At 38.9% G+C, this 17,782-nt stretch overlaps 1 protein-coding gene across 8 annotated transcripts in view; it reads right to left on the bottom strand.

Moving 5' to 3' along the window:
- Window positions 1–14,138, bottom strand: part of LOC121269805 (D-glucuronyl C5-epimerase-like) — a 115,274-nt gene extending 101,136 nt beyond the window's left edge. For 2 of the 8 annotated variants that reach the window (XM_041174751.1, XM_041174753.1), the window contains exon 1: window positions 13,972–14,132. Coding sequence is in view for 1 of the 8 variants with exons in the window: in XM_041174746.1 (XP_041030680.1) it covers window positions 13,314–13,315 (2 nt within the window). In the remaining 7 variants the exon portion in view is untranslated. Of the gene's footprint in view, window positions 1–13,313; window positions 13,604–13,889 lie in introns of those variants that run through there. The other 6 variants (XM_041174752.1, XM_041174750.1, XM_041174748.1 and 3 more) reach the window with 6 other exon arrangements.
- Window positions 14,139–17,782: the final 3,644 nt, after the last annotated feature.

Below are 17,782 nucleotides of genomic sequence, written 5' to 3'. Positions count from 1 at the left end.
AATACCTTCAATAACCCCAAATAATGCAAAACAGTTCAGTGAACATGCAATGATCTTATGTAGACTTTAATACAGATTGAACCTTTTTACTTTCTTGAATATGCTTTCTCTAATTCTATAATGACAACAATGGGACTACATGGAAAAGATTTTAAGAGCAAAACCAAGAAATAGTTTTACAACAAAACTTGATAAACGATAATTCAGCATGATGGCCTTTATGGGCTACAAAGCAAATTGATTTGTAGCTTTGAGATATGGTAGTTCACAGGTGAAAAATGATTACACTACAAGTTGCAAATGAATTACAGTATCAGAAAAAGCTTGGAACTTGACACAGGTGAGAAGCAACTCATTCATTCCACAACCATGCCCAATCTGGCAGAATCTTGAATACCTCAGCATTTCCAGCACAGCAGATATTCACAGGTGTTGAACCGCTTTGTAGCATGGATCATCATTGATAACTTAAAATGATAACTTAAAAGAATCAATGTCACACATGTAAAAAAATCATACCATTGCAGTTTGTGGGAGCTTCATATTGGGTGCGGCATTTCCAACAGTGACTACACTTCAAAGGTGCTACATTGACTCTGTGGGATCAATGGAAATGTCTCTTTTTTTTGTGCAGCCTACAAAACCTTTTAAAACAAATCCTACACATTTAATTTCTTCCCACACGTCTTTAGACATTACTACTACAGTAGTTAGAATCAACTACAACACTTCATTCCAGCAAAACCATTAAATCAAACCTGAACATTAAAAAAATAGAGATAGCAGCTCATAATGCAATGAACCAGCATGTCAGATGACAGCAATTGAGTACATCTGTACGATTCGTCACAAGAACAAATTTCCAAACTGAAAAGTTAAGTGTGGCCAGAATAGATGAGAGCATAAGAGGGAGAGTGAGAGACCAGAAGCAAATAAATAACAGAAAACCCATAGGCTTCTCAATAGCCAAAGGTCAGCACTAACTAAGAGGCATGGTTTGATTGGGGAATAAGGAACAACACAGAATCCAAACATTGCTCATACCGCCAAAGTCAACAAATACTGTTGAAAACTAAACTTCCATTTTTATAACTCAATAAACTGTTTGAGAAATCAATGACCTTGGCAGTCTCCCACTAAAATTTCCCGGCCCAAATTCTTTCCAATACCCACCACCTATACTTGATGAGCTCTGACATGTTATGCCACTAAAAATCAAGCTAAAAAGATTACTCTACTTAAGTGCATTTTGCCAGGTTTAGGACTCAACACACATCCTCCACTCTGATGATCCTCCCAATATTCCTTTCCCACTTCCCTATGCTCAGCCACTGGAGACTAATCTTCTAGGCATTACTGTAGGTTTACCCTTTCCTTATGGAATTCTCTGAAAAAGTTCCATTTGCTATCGTCAAAACCTGTGAATTCAACCCCTTCTCTCCACCACTACTTTGCTGCTCAGTATGAAGTGCTGCATATAGACACAAATTTACAAAGTGATCTATGCAGACTGGAGAAAATAAACCAGAGTAGCCATACAAGGAGGACAAAAACCATTTCATTGCAGTTTTGAGCACAACTTTATGTTGCAAATGCTGTACAGCAGTCAATTCAAGCCACCCATTAAACTTAAATGCTATTCCTTTGAAATGCGGGGGTGTTGATATCAAGCCAGATTTACAATTCTGCACACAGTCTAATTCAAATTCCTGCTCTGCTTTATCCCTGACATCAAGTTTGAAATATGACAGTTTAGTGCACAGCACAAAGGAAACGGATATAGCCTGCAAAGCAAATTCATTTCAGATTTACACAATTCAAATGCAACCCAACCGTAAACATCAGTTCTTCAACTGACAGAATTCCCAATTCAACTTCAAGGTTCTTCAGCTGAGAGCATGAAGTAGATCTAGGAAAAGAACCTACAGAGCCATGTGTTAATGTTTTTAAAGTTCAATTTGTGCAAGTGCAAATTTTAGTACTTGAATGGGGAATTATGGTTGAGTTACTGGTTATGAGTAGAAAGCAATTAGCTATCATGATGTCCTTAATTTCAGGATGTGTAAATCAGAAATCTGCAGACAGACTATAAAAGAACATTCTTAATTATTTTTCTGAGTTGCCTTCTGAAGGTTTGCTCCTGATAATTTCACATCACTTCAGTCATCAAATCCTACACATACCTTTGTCCATGCATTAAATCCACAAAGAAAATGCCACTCATTGGTGTTAACATAGCAAAACACCCCCGGCACTTCATAAGAGCATTATGAAACAAAATTAAACACTGAGTTATGTAAGGAGATATTAGAGCAGGTTCACTAGATTGATTCCAGAGATGCGGGGCTTGTCTTATGAGGAGAGATTGAGCAGTTTAAGTCCACACTCGCTAGAGTTTAAGGATGAGAGGAGATCTAATTGAGGTATATAAAATGCTAAAGGGGATAGACAAAGTAGACGTGGAGCGGATGCTTCCCCTTCTGGGGCATTCTAGAACAAGAGGCCATAGTTTTAGGCTAAGGGGTGGTAGATTTAAATCAGAGATGAGGAGGAATTACTTTTCTCAAAGGGTCGTGAATCTGTGGAATTCACTACCTCAAAGTGCAGTGGATGGCGGGACGCTGAATAAATTTAAGGAGATAGATAGATAGGTTTTTAATTAGTAATGGGTTGAAAGATTATGGGGAGAGGGTGGGAAATTGGAGTTGAGGCCGAAATGAGATCAGCCACGATCGTAGTGAAAGGCGGGGCAGGCTCGAGGGGCTGAATTGCCTACTCCTAGTTCTTATGTTCTTATGAACAAAGGTTTAATCAAAGGTAAGTTTTAAGGAGGGTCTTAAAGGACAAAAATTAGGGACAATAGCAGAGAGGTTTAGGGAGAGAATTCCAAAGCATAGAGCCTTGCAACTGAAAGCAGAACTGACAGAGGTGGAGTCATTTCTTAAAATTAATTCACAGGAAAGGCCAGCAATTATTGTTCATCCCTAACTAGCCTCGAGAAGATGGTGGAGAACTGCTTTCTTCAACCGCTGCAGTGCATGTGGTGAAAATATTTCCACATCACTGTTAGACAGAGCTCCAGGATTTTCCCCAGCACCAGTAAAAGAATGACACTGTATTTCCAAGTCAGGAAGGGGTGTGCCACTGCCTTCAGGTCATTGTCATGGAGCTGTTGCCTTTGTCCTTCAAGATAGATAGAGGTCACATGTTTGGGAGGTGCTATCAAGAAGCCTTGATAAGTTGTTGCAGTGCATATATAGATGTACACTGTATCCATGGTGCATCAGTAGTGCAGGGAATGAATGTTTAAGGTGGTGGATGGGATATCAGTCAAACAAGCTGTTTTGCGCTGGATGGTGTTGAGCTTCTTGAGTGTTTTTGGAGTTGCAGCCAGCCAACCAGAGCGTTTCCCATTGTGCTCCTCACTTGGGCCATGTGGATGACAGAAAGGGTTTGGAAAGTAAAGGGGCGAGATTAAAAATCAGGGATGCTCAAGAGGCCAGAACTTGAGTGCAACAGGTATCTCAGAGGTGGTGTAGCGCTGCAGGAGATTGGAAAAATGGGGGAGGGGGGGGGGCATACAATTTTGAAACAATGGTTTTGCTCAACTGGGAACCAATGTAGGTCAGCAAGTACAGGTACAGATGGGTGAATGGGACCTCACATGAGCTGAGATGATTTCAAGTTTACAAAACGTGGAACATGAGGGGCCAGCCAAGAATGTGTTGGAATATTTAAGCATGGAGTTAACAAAGGCACGGAAGTTGGTTCCAGCAACAGATGAGCTGAGGCATGGACAGAGTTCAGCATGTTAGAAGTGAAAATAGACAGTCTTATTGATTACATCAAATTGTAGTTGGAAGCCTGGAGATCAAATGTGACACCAAAGTTGCACACAATTTGGTTTAGCTTCAGAAAGTTGTCAGGGTGAGGGATGGAGACAGTGGCTAGGAAATGGAGTTTGTGGCAGGGACTAAAACATTGGCTTCAACCTTCTGAATATGCCTAAAACAAAGCTAATTGCTCCCAAAAATTATGCATTACAGTATAAAGATGCTTTTCAGTTACAAAATATATGGCAGATTTTCTGCCACCAGAAACCATTAGGTTTCTAAAATTTTATGATTATTGTTGCATAACTCAAGCTTTTACATTGTATAATATTGAAGAACTTTGCATTTGAGAAAAAAAGAAATATTAGCATTAGTGAATGGAACAGGTTTGTAAAGTTCTCTGTGCTTCCACCTCAACGTCATAAAAAAGTACCTGATTGCATCATTATTTGTACTTTCCAGCTATCCATACCACTTCAGAGTACAGTTACCAGTTCAGTCCCAAACAAGACTACCTAAACAATAAGTCACATTATTTAATTATTTTAGGATATTTCAAGTATAGAAAAGTTCTACTTTCTTTGTAAATTATAAAATACATAAGTAATTTTATTAAATTGGAAATTGTAATGTTACTGTGCACTATAGAATTTCATTTAAATTTCTGATGTCCTTACAAATATGCAGAATTCTTCCAAGAATACTCATCAGTATCCTGAACATTCATTATTTATTTAATCAACACTCAAAAAGCTCAGACATGTACCAGAGGAATTGACTACAAAACATTAGCCATCACTATGTTGAGAATCTTGTCAAAAAAGCACTATTGAAAGGAACTGTAAAAGTAGAAGACATCAAGTATCTAAAATGTCTGAGGAAACAAATATTTTTATTGAATAATTAGAACATAGGATGCATTACATGTAGTTTTTTTGCACTATTTAATAGAGATTTAGGCATTTGAAGAAAAAATAATAAAAAGTACATGAGGAGCAGGGAAGTAGAATAGGATGAGCCAAATGGTGTTGCGATAAAATTTCAAAGATATCAAATAATTGCAGAAGCAGTTAAATCCTAAAGATCAAAGGCTGGAGTCAAAGATCATATTTTGAAAGTTTTAAATGATCATCAAAATTAAAAAGCTGTTTTTTGAATTTTCAAATGAATTACTTATCAGGGTAATCATTAATTGTTTGGCTACTCCTGCAGTCCACTATTCAACGCTGGTAGTTGCATATACACTCTAGATTTCAGCACTGAAGGTCCAGAGATTGTGATACTGCCTACAAAATTTTAAAATCCTGGCCAACACTCTTGCTATTAGTATCATTATACTTTGGTAAATTTCCTGTTCAAAATGAGGGATGTAAGCTTTGGGAAACAAAACATTTCAGGCACCCATTGGCATTATCAAGCAATTCAAAGTCAAATGCAGCATTATAGGATGTTCTAAAGATCTTTATACATGCGGTGGTGTGTAATTGGTGTGGCAACATGCACTTTTACATGTATGTTGTAGTCTGGAGCTATGAATAGTGATGGTAGAGACTTCAACTTTCTTTCCATCACATGGCTGACCAGGAATCTCTCCTACTCTTACCACCTGCCACTGGCACGTATTGGAACGGTTTGCAGGTTAAAAATCAACCTGTTTGGCCACATTATGAATGCATCTTCCTTGGTCAACAAGTCCTGGGGTGGGACTCAAATTCAGAGCTTCTGGCTCAGAGGTAGGGACACTAGACTTCCCCAAGTCTACAAGACTTCTCCATTATACATGTATGCATCACAATGTGCCTGTGTCACCATCTCAGAAGAAAAGTGTCTACTTGACCTGAACATTTTGTATTTATCAGTACATATCAACCTTCTCTGAAATGCCAATTAGTTTTGTTCTGTAGGCCCATGCTCACTAGATGAGTTCATTTTACAGGCACAACAAATAGAAGGCAATCCACCCAAGCCTGGACTGGATCTCAATCTACTGCAGATTTGTTTTGAAAGTCATTCTTCACACACTTTCAACCTTTGCAGTTGCAAATCTTACAGAAAGCAGATTAGGAACACAGCCTCCAAGCAGACCTGGAAAATTGTAGGTAATAACCTGTGCTCACTTCCTACAGGTTCACACTACTCCTTGTTCCTTCTGTCGCCCCTTCAATACCAACAAAGCACTTGCAACTCTGCCAAGAAGCTCCATCTACCAACATACAATCTTGCAAACATGTTGAAACACAACACAGGGACTCAACCAAGTTCATTAAAAAAGCTTGTTTTGTCTCTGGAATGTCATCATTTGACAATAAAATATTTAAGCATACACAGAAATCTAATTTAAATGAATAAAGACAAGAAAAGATCAAGAGAAACATGATTGATCAAACTGTGAAAACTTTTTGACATCAATTAAGCCATCACAAACAAGTTCTGGCACAAATGGCTTCTGAAATTCAACAGTATTTTAAAACATTACAAGTTCTCAAGCTGATCTACTGATTCCATCACCCTTCCCAATTTGCTCACTCGAAATGGAATCCATAAATGTTCATTCATCATCCATACGACTCAAAGTTAAACTTTATTTAAAGTTTATTGCCAAGACCATTCACTTCCAGCTCCACAGCATTCTACTTATAACCTAAATCACCTCTCTACAACTCTGTGACCAGAAAACCTGATTTCTCGTAAGCTGCTCTGACCAATCTCATCCTTCCCCTACACATGCCAACATATACAAATCTCCACTGCCTAAAGGTTGCAATCCACCATTTCTGTCCTATTAACAACTGGCTCTCGGCCCCATGTTTCAAATTCCTCTATGCCCTACTGCAGCACTTCATCCCAGCCGCATCTGTTCACAACTGACTTATAGTGAGATCAACTCCACCATAGATGTGATGGCCACAGGCTATTCTTTGTACAATCATCTTAAATCTCAATTTGTGACATACTTTCACCCTTTTTAAAAAGCTAAGAAAAGCATATTTTATTGAGAACACCTTTAACCATTTCCCTAAATTTCCTGTTGTTTAGTATTAGGATAGAAATAGTTCATAAATAATCAACAAGTTAGTAGTGAGGGGTTAATTGGTTAAGTACATCACTGGGTGTATATGAAAGGGGAAACACCCCTTTAAGAGACTGTCACTTCCCAGTTTACTTCATTTGTTTATTGTTGTTTTAAAAGAGTCTAAAGGGGAAAACAGGTGATGAACTAGGGGTGGAATTTCATGTGAGTTGGATTAAGCTCTATCTGGAAGAAGTAAAGACCTGGTTTCCTTCTTTCCTACCAACTAGCTATCGGAGCTTTACATTTGGTCTCCGCTGCTCCTTCTTGTAAAATGCTTTGAAACATTTCATTACATGAAAAGCATCACATTACTGGAGCTTGTTATAAATACTAGGTATTGCTTGGGCTATAACTGCAAATGACAATATTTTAGGTATTAACTAAACCATACGTTGGATCAGTTAATTTATATCCTTTTCTTTGTTGCATCATATTTTGTTATACATATAAAATTCTAGCAATTTGGGGATGAAGATAATGTCAACTTACACACTATCACCCTGAACAGCACACCGCACTGCACACAGTCAACCTACTAGTTTCAACAGTTGTGAAAAGACTCAGCTAATGGAGATAAACCAATTTTGAGTGACACGTAAACACATTCGCAACATTCTAGTGAACGTTGAACTTCTAACCACTTAATAGCTCACTCCAGCACCAGCTAAAAATCTAAGAAGCAACTTTGTGTGATTGTCAACTATTTCTAGGTTGTGCAGAGGGGTATAAGCTACCAAGCATTATCAAATATGGATTTCATTCCTCAATTGCCATTATCTCTGGCCTAACATAGCTGAACTAACTCAAAAGGCTTTTAGACCCATTTCACTGATATTACAGAGCGTGGTGGTGGTGGTGGGGAGAAATATCACAATTTTCATTTCTGCACCACTTGATTATGAGGCTCAAAGTTTAAGTTTATGAATGCTGTCTGCATCATGTTTTGATTTGGCATGAAGCAATTCTAAACCTTTATGCAGTACTGCTGATTTCATTACAACTATCTAAATTGTTAAATGCATAGGCTGGCTTTAAAAAGATAACTAGTTATTTTTTAAGATGGGTTCTAAAGGCAGACCTTTTTCTTTTTGCATGATTTTCAATATTTGTAAGCATTAAATAGCCAAACTGATCATCTTGCAGTTAGCATAAATAAGTTTGAACAATCAGAAGGTCGCTGTTTCATTGTATTTCATTAAATGTTTCTCTGAAGAGCATACATTTTGTACTGCTGTGGTTTATGGAAAGAATTAATGAGTATTTGCCAAGTGCCAGCAGGTCTTCCACACAGCTAAGAACTATCATAAAGGCCTTTTAATAAAAAAAAATCCTGATTGTTAGATATTTCAGTAGCAGCCTCAAGTTCTATCTTTGTATATGCGATGCACATCAAATGCACCCTCCAACCTGTCAACAACCATTTTAATAAAATGGAACGTATCTGTACAATAAAAGTGACATTGTTTAAGAATAACCCTAAATTAAATGGAAGTTCCAGAACACTGCAAGGGAAGTTTTGCATTAAAATAATTTAAATATGCATAATTGTATCTTGGATTTAATCCTCTGCATACCAACCAGAAAACATTCCAGCCCCTTAAGCCAAAATAGCCACATACATTTTTCACCCCCCCCAAAAGCTACAGTAGATTGGGAGATCTTGCACGCTTGACTGGATTTATTGCTTTTGAGGCTCTTGAGGGGAAAAAAAAAGCACAGTTTCCACAGATCAACACATAAAGCAGGTATAATCATGATTAACTTTGCCAAAGGGAATATTCCATGCAAAAGCTTGCATTATTTCCCCATCATCTAACTTATGTACGTAAATAACTAGTATTCAAAATAATGAGTTAGACAAGATAATTCAGTGGATAGGTGCAAAGAGTAAAGCAACAACATACATTATCAGTATTATTTGATTAGAATTGTAAAAATAAAACACTCTGGTTTAGTTTTAAGATAGCCACAATTTTTGCTTTTAATACTGCAGTTGGTGCAGGACAGTCCTCATACAAGCATAACAGCAATGTATCAACATGATTTATATGATAGTCTGGTGAATACAATCTCTGGCAATTAAATCGGGCATAATGGTCCAGCATTTCTTTCTTATTTTGGAGAACAATGGCATAACACATATTATATAGTCCAGAAACAAAACTTGTTGGGGTGAGGCATAGGGAGCTGTTCTGGTTACTTTGACAGTGATATCATAAATGCATTCAAAAGGAAAGCTTTTACATTTTTTTTTTACACAAAAGTAATTTTTCACAGAAGGCAATCATAATGGTGGAAATTAAAGATGCATTGGATTGGCAGTTTGAAGCTAAGTTCAGGGCCAAAATCAAGGGAGTTGAGTTGGTGGTGACAGGGTTAAAACAGTGTTTCATTGATGCATGCAGAAGCCAATCCCATTCGTACACATAAGTGCCAAGAGACAATATGCATATGGAGGTATAGAAAAATCGTGGGACACACGGAGGTGACTGTGGGAGCACTGAAGGAGAAAGCAAGGTAGTGTGTTGGCTACTCTAGAATAGATAGGAATGAAACCAGAAAAGGGTAGTGCCAATGAGAGGCAGTTCAGTAAGAGGCAAGGCCAATACTTCATGTTAGTTAGTGATAGTGGAAACTCATTAGCAGTACTTAGAGCCAACAAGAAAAAAATGTATAGTACTGGCAATGCATGTCTCGCAATGTAATATGTAATGCAAAATTTATTAAAATCAAATTTTAACATGTTACAGAAAAATTATGCACAAAGTCATAAGCAGCTTTAATCCATCAAGTTACTGATATTTGGCACTACTTTCTACTACAGTTATACACATCATTTGGTTAGCAGAAAGTACTAGGCAAAAGGTTAAGGCACTTCAATGTTACTAGTGCAGTGGCATCCTTTTTAGGTCAAGAGTAAAATAATCAAAATAATGCAGGCTTCAGTTCACACTAGGTGTAAATGGATTAGCTAATTAAAAAACAGTGGAAAGAACTTGCACTGACAGTCAGTCATCCATCCATAGTAGAGTAAGGTTAACAAAAAAAAAGTAATATTCCACAAAATTAATGGATTCTCAAATGCTGCCAAGTACTTGTTAACTGCAAGTAGATTCCACATCTTTTTTTAAAATACCTTCCCCCATTCCGTTTTCAGAAGGCATAAAATAGACACCTCATTTGCCTATTCAAAAAAGAGTAAATAGCCCACTATTCCTAGATGAGTAGGTCAGTTCTTCCCATGTCAAAGGGAATGATTGGTTAGTTAATTTCATTTGTTCATGGGGTGTGGGTGTCACTGCCAAGGCCAGCATTTATTGCAGTTTACCTACATACCAGTGACTACGCCCGAAAATAATTGGCCATGAAACATTTCTCTGACATCCTGAGGACATGAAACACACTAAATAATTTAAACTTCTTTCTTTACAGAAATACAGACCTGCTACTTCATATTTTGGAACTTCAGAAAAGTCTAGAAAGCATACTGCTCCCTGTATTGAGGGCTCATTCCATACATTCTTACCAGTAGGAAAATAAAAACAGAACCAGCTAAATATTGTTTACTTAATGCAGAACAAGGAAAGGGGGAGTTGGTGAGGGAAGAGAAGTAATTAGTTTTGATTTTACATTAACTTGACTTTGAGGCATTTAGAAAACTGCAAATGCCACAAAAGCATGGGCTCACTACCAGTCTTCTGTTCAAGTAGCAAATTAGGTGCTAAAAGCTTTACAGAGAACTAAGGAGAAACTATTGCCAGCAACCACAACCAGCTTACCTTGCATCAAGCTCTCCTGCTGCTTCACACAATTTACCTGGGGTATGCCTGGATCTAAAGCGCTTAAAAGATGGGAGAGGAATTGGAAGCCTTACGGTTACAGCACTGGACTAGCAACTCAGGGGTCAAGCATTTAAACTCCACTGTGGAAAAAATATTCCAATAATTAGTGTGAGATTTGACTATGACTTGTGTGTGATTTGGCTCACTAACTTCCTTTGGGGAAAGGAGCTTGCCACCCCTACATGCAGGCACAATGTCCGCAGGGGATATAGTGATATTTATTACTTCAGTGTCACCCACATCTCAAGAACAAATAACCAGAACAAAAACTCAAGGCACAGGTGCCAAATACATACAAATTTTCAATAACCTATCCGTGCAGGCATGAGATTTATTTTCCCCCATATTCTAAGCTTATTTTCAGGCTTGCATAAACAGAAATATGTCCAAAACCAAGTTCTGCAAAACCGCAAGAGGAAGAGGAGAAAGAATATAGGCAGTGGTACTTGTTGCCATAGCTATGTTTGTAATTCCTTTATTCAATAAAAGCCTCCTTACAGTGGACATATGAAACAACTGCTTCAACAGAAGGAAGAAATTCCAAATACAACTGAGCATAACCAAGATATAAAACAGTGAAAAAGATTGATGGAATGAATTTGTACAGTTCCATTGAAATAACAGGAAAGTATTACCTCATTAATGCTACACCAGAATAAAATTATATTGATTGCTTGGTTACTAAGATTTGCATGCTCATACTATCCAAGCACAGCTTTCTAATTTCAATAAATTAACATTCGTTTAAACGAAAAGTGACCCACATTTTAAACAAGTGTTTGCAAAATCCCAATTATCACTACATTTAGGAAATATACATAGCGGACAGAATGATTCACTCAAAATTTTCCTATTCAAGTTATGTCAACCAAACATTTGGTGTTAGTTATCTAAAAATTTGTCAGGCAAACCACAATGCAGTGAAGGTTGGAATGACCCAAACCACATATTTCAAATCACGCAATTCATCCAAAGCTTTAGCCAGCATTAAAAGTATTAATTTTTAAAAAGCATTCAAATGCTTATTGCAAATGCCTTGTCTTCAAATAATCATGATAATGAGAATCCTCCAATATAATTAAGAATATGCTATATTATGCTATTGCAAGATGAGAGGATACTGAAAAATAGATCAATGTGCAATATATTAAGCTTGATCTTAAAGTGACAACCTCCCTGTTACATAAGCATTGAATGCAGTACAATGAAGAGATAAAACAAAATCATTTTCCCCACATGAAGAATACGAATACCTGATTATTCATTTCCCAATCAGAAATATTGTATTGTCTGTCTTTCTTACACCCAACTCCAAAGCAGCACACATTACATTTACAAAATTAAAAATCGGAAGAACATGGACCATTAAGGGACACCTTCAAATCTGATCTTTTCCCATGAAAAAGTTCAGAATGCCTCCTTCAATAATCGGTATCTTGGTATAGCCATGGGGGTCTAAATTTAACCATATGAAGGATATTTCACATTACAACTGCCCATTATCACTTTGTGAAGTGTTATCCAGAGGCATATTTAGCAGCAATATACTACAAGAGAAAGTGCACTTAAGCAAATATGATTAAGTGTTGTGAGAATAACCTTTCTTGTGTGTCACTCCTAACTTACCATCACAAATTGCTCCCAAAGCACAGCCAGTTAAAGCTGCAATCAACATGGATCACACTTTACCCTAATACATTTCAAAATGTGTATTCCAAATCGCAACATGATTGCAAGGTCAAATGTTGAATTTGCTGTTCTTTTTTGAAATAGCTCAAATGAATATTGTCCTGCTTTACTGGAATCCTAATAGCTTTAGTTGGAACTTAAGTAATGTTATAAAATCACACAGATATTGATTAATTTAATATACCATTTTAGCAGATTCTGTTTTAAACAAACCAAAGCAATACGGTAGTTAGGGGAAACTGGCAGCAACTATCGAGGGCGCAGCTTTTAAATTTAAGATTGAAGGGCGTTAACTTGCCTAAGTTACACAAACAGTATAAAACTGTTGGCATGGATATTGTGCATCTTCCACGTACTGCATTTCTAGGATTTATCAGCAAACATTTTCAAATTAGATTTGGTTATTTTTGAGTTCAGCCTTTTGCCTATTTTAACTCTAATCTCAGAATAATTTTCAAAGACGCATAGCAGCCATCAGGCAAGATAAAACAAAAAAAAGTGTAAAGTTAGCATTTGGTAAATAAATTATACTGGGTTTAGGGAACTTTCATTAACAAAACAAAAAAATCTTATTCTTGTGCAACAGCGTCGGTTTGCATACCTGTTACTTCCTCACTAAATGTTTCTGCCCGTCCAAAAATTTGGAACACGATTCCGAATTTGATATTTTGGTATTCCACACGCACCATCTTTTTGAAAAAAAAAATCTAATTCTACTGCACTAGATAAACCAAGCATCGCAGTTAAACACACACCACTGTATTTTATCCAGGAGAGGGGAAAATGGAAAGAACATTACAAGAGGGCGCATTTTGAACTATTGATCTGCAAAGAAACTGATTTAACAGCAACAACAAAAAAAAACAAACGTCTTACATTTCAACCCCACAGGGTACGTCCAGTCATCACAACAGGGGGCACTGATTTTGACACCAATAGATTTTGTTTTACTTCAGTTTTCAGCTCTGGCATACAATTATTTCCCTATAAATATATAATTTGTCGGATTGCAAAAGAGGTGTGCACGCAGGAGGGTATGGTGTGAATGAAGAGCGGTCAAACACCAAATGCTCCTAACTCTGCATGCACACCTTTACCCGGTCAAAAGCAGGCAGGAGAGTCACTCGCCAACTACATCCCCGGGCAGCAAGACACCCGGAAGGAAGGGAGGGGGGGGTGGTGGGGAAGGAGGAGAGAGAGTGGGCACGCATGCGCAAGATTACCGGCCGGCCCGCGGCGATTGACACCTGAACCAACCAACCGGCGGCCGTAGGGAAAACCCGCCCACGGGCCGGAACTAGCCAATCAGCGGCGGCGACGAACGGGGCGGGGACTCGCTTGGGGCCAACGGTTGCCGCGCGAGCTTCGCCAGCCCCGGTCCAAGGGCGACGATGAACAGAAGAGATAAATAAAAGTAATCGGATAAAAGCCGCTTCCATTCGCACCGCCTACCTGAACCGAAGGTAATCCGGAGAACGATTTTTAAAAATTTGTCACGTAATGGTTTTTCTTCAAATATAAATAAAACACTAACTTGCTTGTATATCGCAGTGAAAATGGGTTCTTTCCTCACTCTTTCTCCCGATCTATCTGTTTATAAAGGTGGATTTTATAAGAGAAGCCACGATTGGAAGGCGCCGAGTATGAACACAACCCCGCGGGTTTTCTTTTTAGTTTTTATGTGGAAGCCGCGACTCAACCTAACTTGACTAACGGCCGACGTCACGCGGTGCAGGTGTGATTGACAGGAGCCCCGGGGAAGGGGGCAGGGTCTGGAGGGGGAATCGAGCCAATCGGATCGCAGCGATAGCCTCCAGTGGGCGGTGCCTGCACTGCAGGAGGGGAGGAGCCAGCGCAGGCGAGCCAGGAAGGGGGCGGATCGGCTCCCATGTCAATCACGCCAGTCGGAGCCACAGGATTGGTGCAAATAGAGGCTGCTGAGTGGTGGGTCAAGCTGGCCAATGGGAAGGCGCACGGTCCCTTGGCTAAGCAGCATCTGGTCAGAGCACAGAGCAACATTAGACAGGCAGGTGGCGTTTTCATGGTGCTCACTACATTCTGTGTAAAGAATGGCATTCATTAAAGAGAAAAATAATTATTTATTTTTGTGGAAAACACTGCAAATGCTGGAAACCTGAAATAAAAACAAAAAATGTTGCAAATGCAAAACGACAACTTAAATAGCCGAAGAGAAGCATGTTCCGAAGAAGTCATTGGACTGAAAACGATAACTGTTTCTCTCTCCACAGATGCTGCCAGACCTTTTCCAAGTTTTTATTTCAGATCTCCAGCATCTGCAGTATTTTGGTTTTATATTTATAAAGTGTCTTTAATGTAATGAAACAGAATAACACACTGGTTGCAGCGCAGAAGGAGGCCATGTGGCCCTTCATGCCTGTCCTGGCTCTCTGAAGCAGCAAACAAAAATTTGGCTCGAGGCATGACATTTCAGTAGATTGCAGTGAAATATCTGCTCTGCTACGCACAAAACCCTGAGCCAGTATCAGGTCTTTTATGAACTGTGACTTTAGCACAGGATGCGGGAAGTGGCGCTCAACGGGCTGCACTCCAGCCCTGAATCAAGTGGCACTATGCACCGACTGGAGTCAGCTATCCCAGGTCAACCATCTATCCGCAGTGCTGAAAAGTCCGAAGGTGTTTTACAGGAGCATTATAAGACAAAATTATGACACTGAACCATGTAAGGAGATACTAGGGCAGCTGGCCAAAACTTGGTCAAAGAGGTAGATTTCAAGTAATAACTTAAATAAAGAAAGTGGAGTAGAGAAGTGTAGGGATGGTATTGCGGAGCTTAGGATGTAGGAAGCTGAAGTTGTGGCCACCAATGATGGAGTAGTTAAAATTGGGGATGCTCAAGGAGCTAGAATTAGGACTGGAGGAGATTACAGAGATGGGGAGAAATGAGGCCATGGAGAGATGGCAGGTTATTTTTAATATTTATTTGCATTAATGCAAACGATCCCGGAGAATCTGGTAGGGGTCCCAGGGAAATGTCTCTTTTCCTATGTTATTGTTCGTGATTTTGTGAAGAGATGAGCTTGTTGGGCCATGTGACCTTTCATCAGTGGAGTTATTCCCTGCTGCTGAAATCCTCTTCCTTGCCTTTATTTCCATACTTGACTATTCTAATGTGCATGTGGCTGGCCTCACACATTCTACTCCATGAAAATTTGAGGTCATCCAAACTCTCACCTGTATGCTAACTTGCACCAGATCCCATTTACCCATGACCATAGTGCTTGCTGCCCTACACTGACTCCCAGTCAAAGTCTCGCTTTTAAAATTTTCATCCTTGTTTTCAAATCCCTCCATGGTCTGGCTCCTCCCTCTCGCTAATCTTCTCCCGTCCTACAATCCTCCAAGAGCAGTGGAAGCTGGGTCATTGAATATATTCAGGGCTGAGTTTAGCAGATTTTTGATCTACAAGGGAGTTAAGCATTATAAGGGGCAGGCAGGAAAGTGGAGTTAAGGCCACAATCAGATCAGCCATGATCTTAGTGAATAGCAGAGCAGGCTCGAGGGGCCAAGTGCCTACTCCTGCCCCTAGTTCTTATGATCTCCTATCAGCATTCCTCTAATTCCAGCCTCTTGAGCATCCCCGACTTTAATTGTTCCACCATAGATAGTCATGTTTTCAGCTGCCTGGGTCTGAGATTTATGGAATTCCCTCCCTAAATCTCTCCACCCCTGTCTCACTTTCCTCCTTTAAGACATTTCTTAAACTTAACCTCTTTGACCAAGCTATTGATCATTTGCCCTAATAACTCCTTGTATGGCTCAGTGCATTTTGTTTTATAATGCCTCTGTGAAGCACATTGAGATATTGTATTTATATAGCACCTTAAAAATAAAGTTGTTGTGATTGTAGACCTTCAGCTGCACTTGTGCTCTACAAGACCTATGCTAATACCATTGTTCACCTGACACATGTTTCCTGCTCAGCCACTGCGACCCAAAAACATACTTGCTAGGACTCACTGTCATCTGTCAGGAAGATGTATTTTTCACCATAATCCCTTTGCCAATCCAGCAGGTTTACCTCTCTGATATGGTTGGCTGCACAGAACCCATATGCCAGCAACCAGCTGCACTCTCACAAGCTGCATTAAGGATAAAGCTACTTCGGTCATCTATTGAGAGCCTTCCTGAAAGGTCAAACTCTTAATTTTCAGACTTTAGGAAAGTGAGAAATAGAAATCACTTCATCAGAGTTTCTTAATTTAAGAATCTTCAAATGCTGAGAAGCATTTGACAATTTTTTTTCGAAGATTTATGGAGAAGCCTCAATTTGGCCACACCATAACATAGCACTGCATTTCTAAATGTTTCTTCAATTAATATGTAATAAACTGAAGAAAGGAAAGCAGCAATCAGCTTTTCTGAATTCAAGAAGAAAATGGGAAGATTTTAGCTGTTCCTCAACTACAATGATATACTTTTTTAGTAAAACAGATGATCAGTAAAATAAACAAATAAAAAGGGGTCAGCCACAATTATATGTGCTATACCCTATTGCATATTGGCCAAGAGAATTGCGGATTGAAATAATGTATTTAGTCTCAAAGCACCTCACATTGAGATAAGGCAGTGTAGTGGTTATGTTACTGGGAATGAGCTAAAATTTCACTATGGCAGTTTGTGAATATGAACTAATTTTCATTTAAAACTGGAAATAAAATTCTAGTGTTAGTAAAAGTGACCATGAAGCTGTCGGATTGTTGTAAATGTCCAACTAGTCCATTATAATCCTTCAGGGAAGAAAACCTGCTGTCCTTACTTGGACTGTAGTCCCATTCCTAATGTGATTGACTCTTATCTTCCTTCCGAAGTGGATCAAAGAATAGCACCTGAACTACATTGGTTCAAGAAGAAGACCTACCTCCACCACCTCACAGTACCTAAGGATGGGCAATAAACGCTGCCCCTGCTAGCCATGCCCGCAGCTGAGAATGAATTAAAAATGCAGTGGATTGCTTTGAAGTGAAGTCATTGTTATGTCGGCAAAAGCAGCAGCTGTTTTGCAGTCAGCAAGTTCCCATAAATAACATTGAGACGAAAGAGCAGTTAATCTGTCTTTCTGATGTTGGTTGAGGAAGAAATGCTGGCCTGGACAGTGGGAGAAGATTCTGCTTTTGTTACAACAGTAAGGTGAGGTCTTTAATGGCCATCCAATGTACTGGAGAAGCAGGCCGTGGTTTAAAATGTCATCTCAACTGAGCTGAAATAACAGGCCTGAAAAAAATTACTTTGTATTGACGAGCCCCAAAAAAATTGGAAGCTTCGCTTTCCCAAAAGTAGTTTTAGTTAAATTGGTTTAACCAATT

The sequence above is a fragment of the Carcharodon carcharias genome, chromosome 26, assembly GCF_017639515.1.
Source record: "Carcharodon carcharias isolate sCarCar2 chromosome 26, sCarCar2.pri, whole genome shotgun sequence".
Lineage (NCBI taxonomy): Eukaryota > Metazoa > Chordata > Chondrichthyes > Lamniformes > Lamnidae > Carcharodon > Carcharodon carcharias.
Note: the sequence above shows the minus strand (reverse complement) of the source record. Positions and strands in the feature narration are given on the sequence as shown.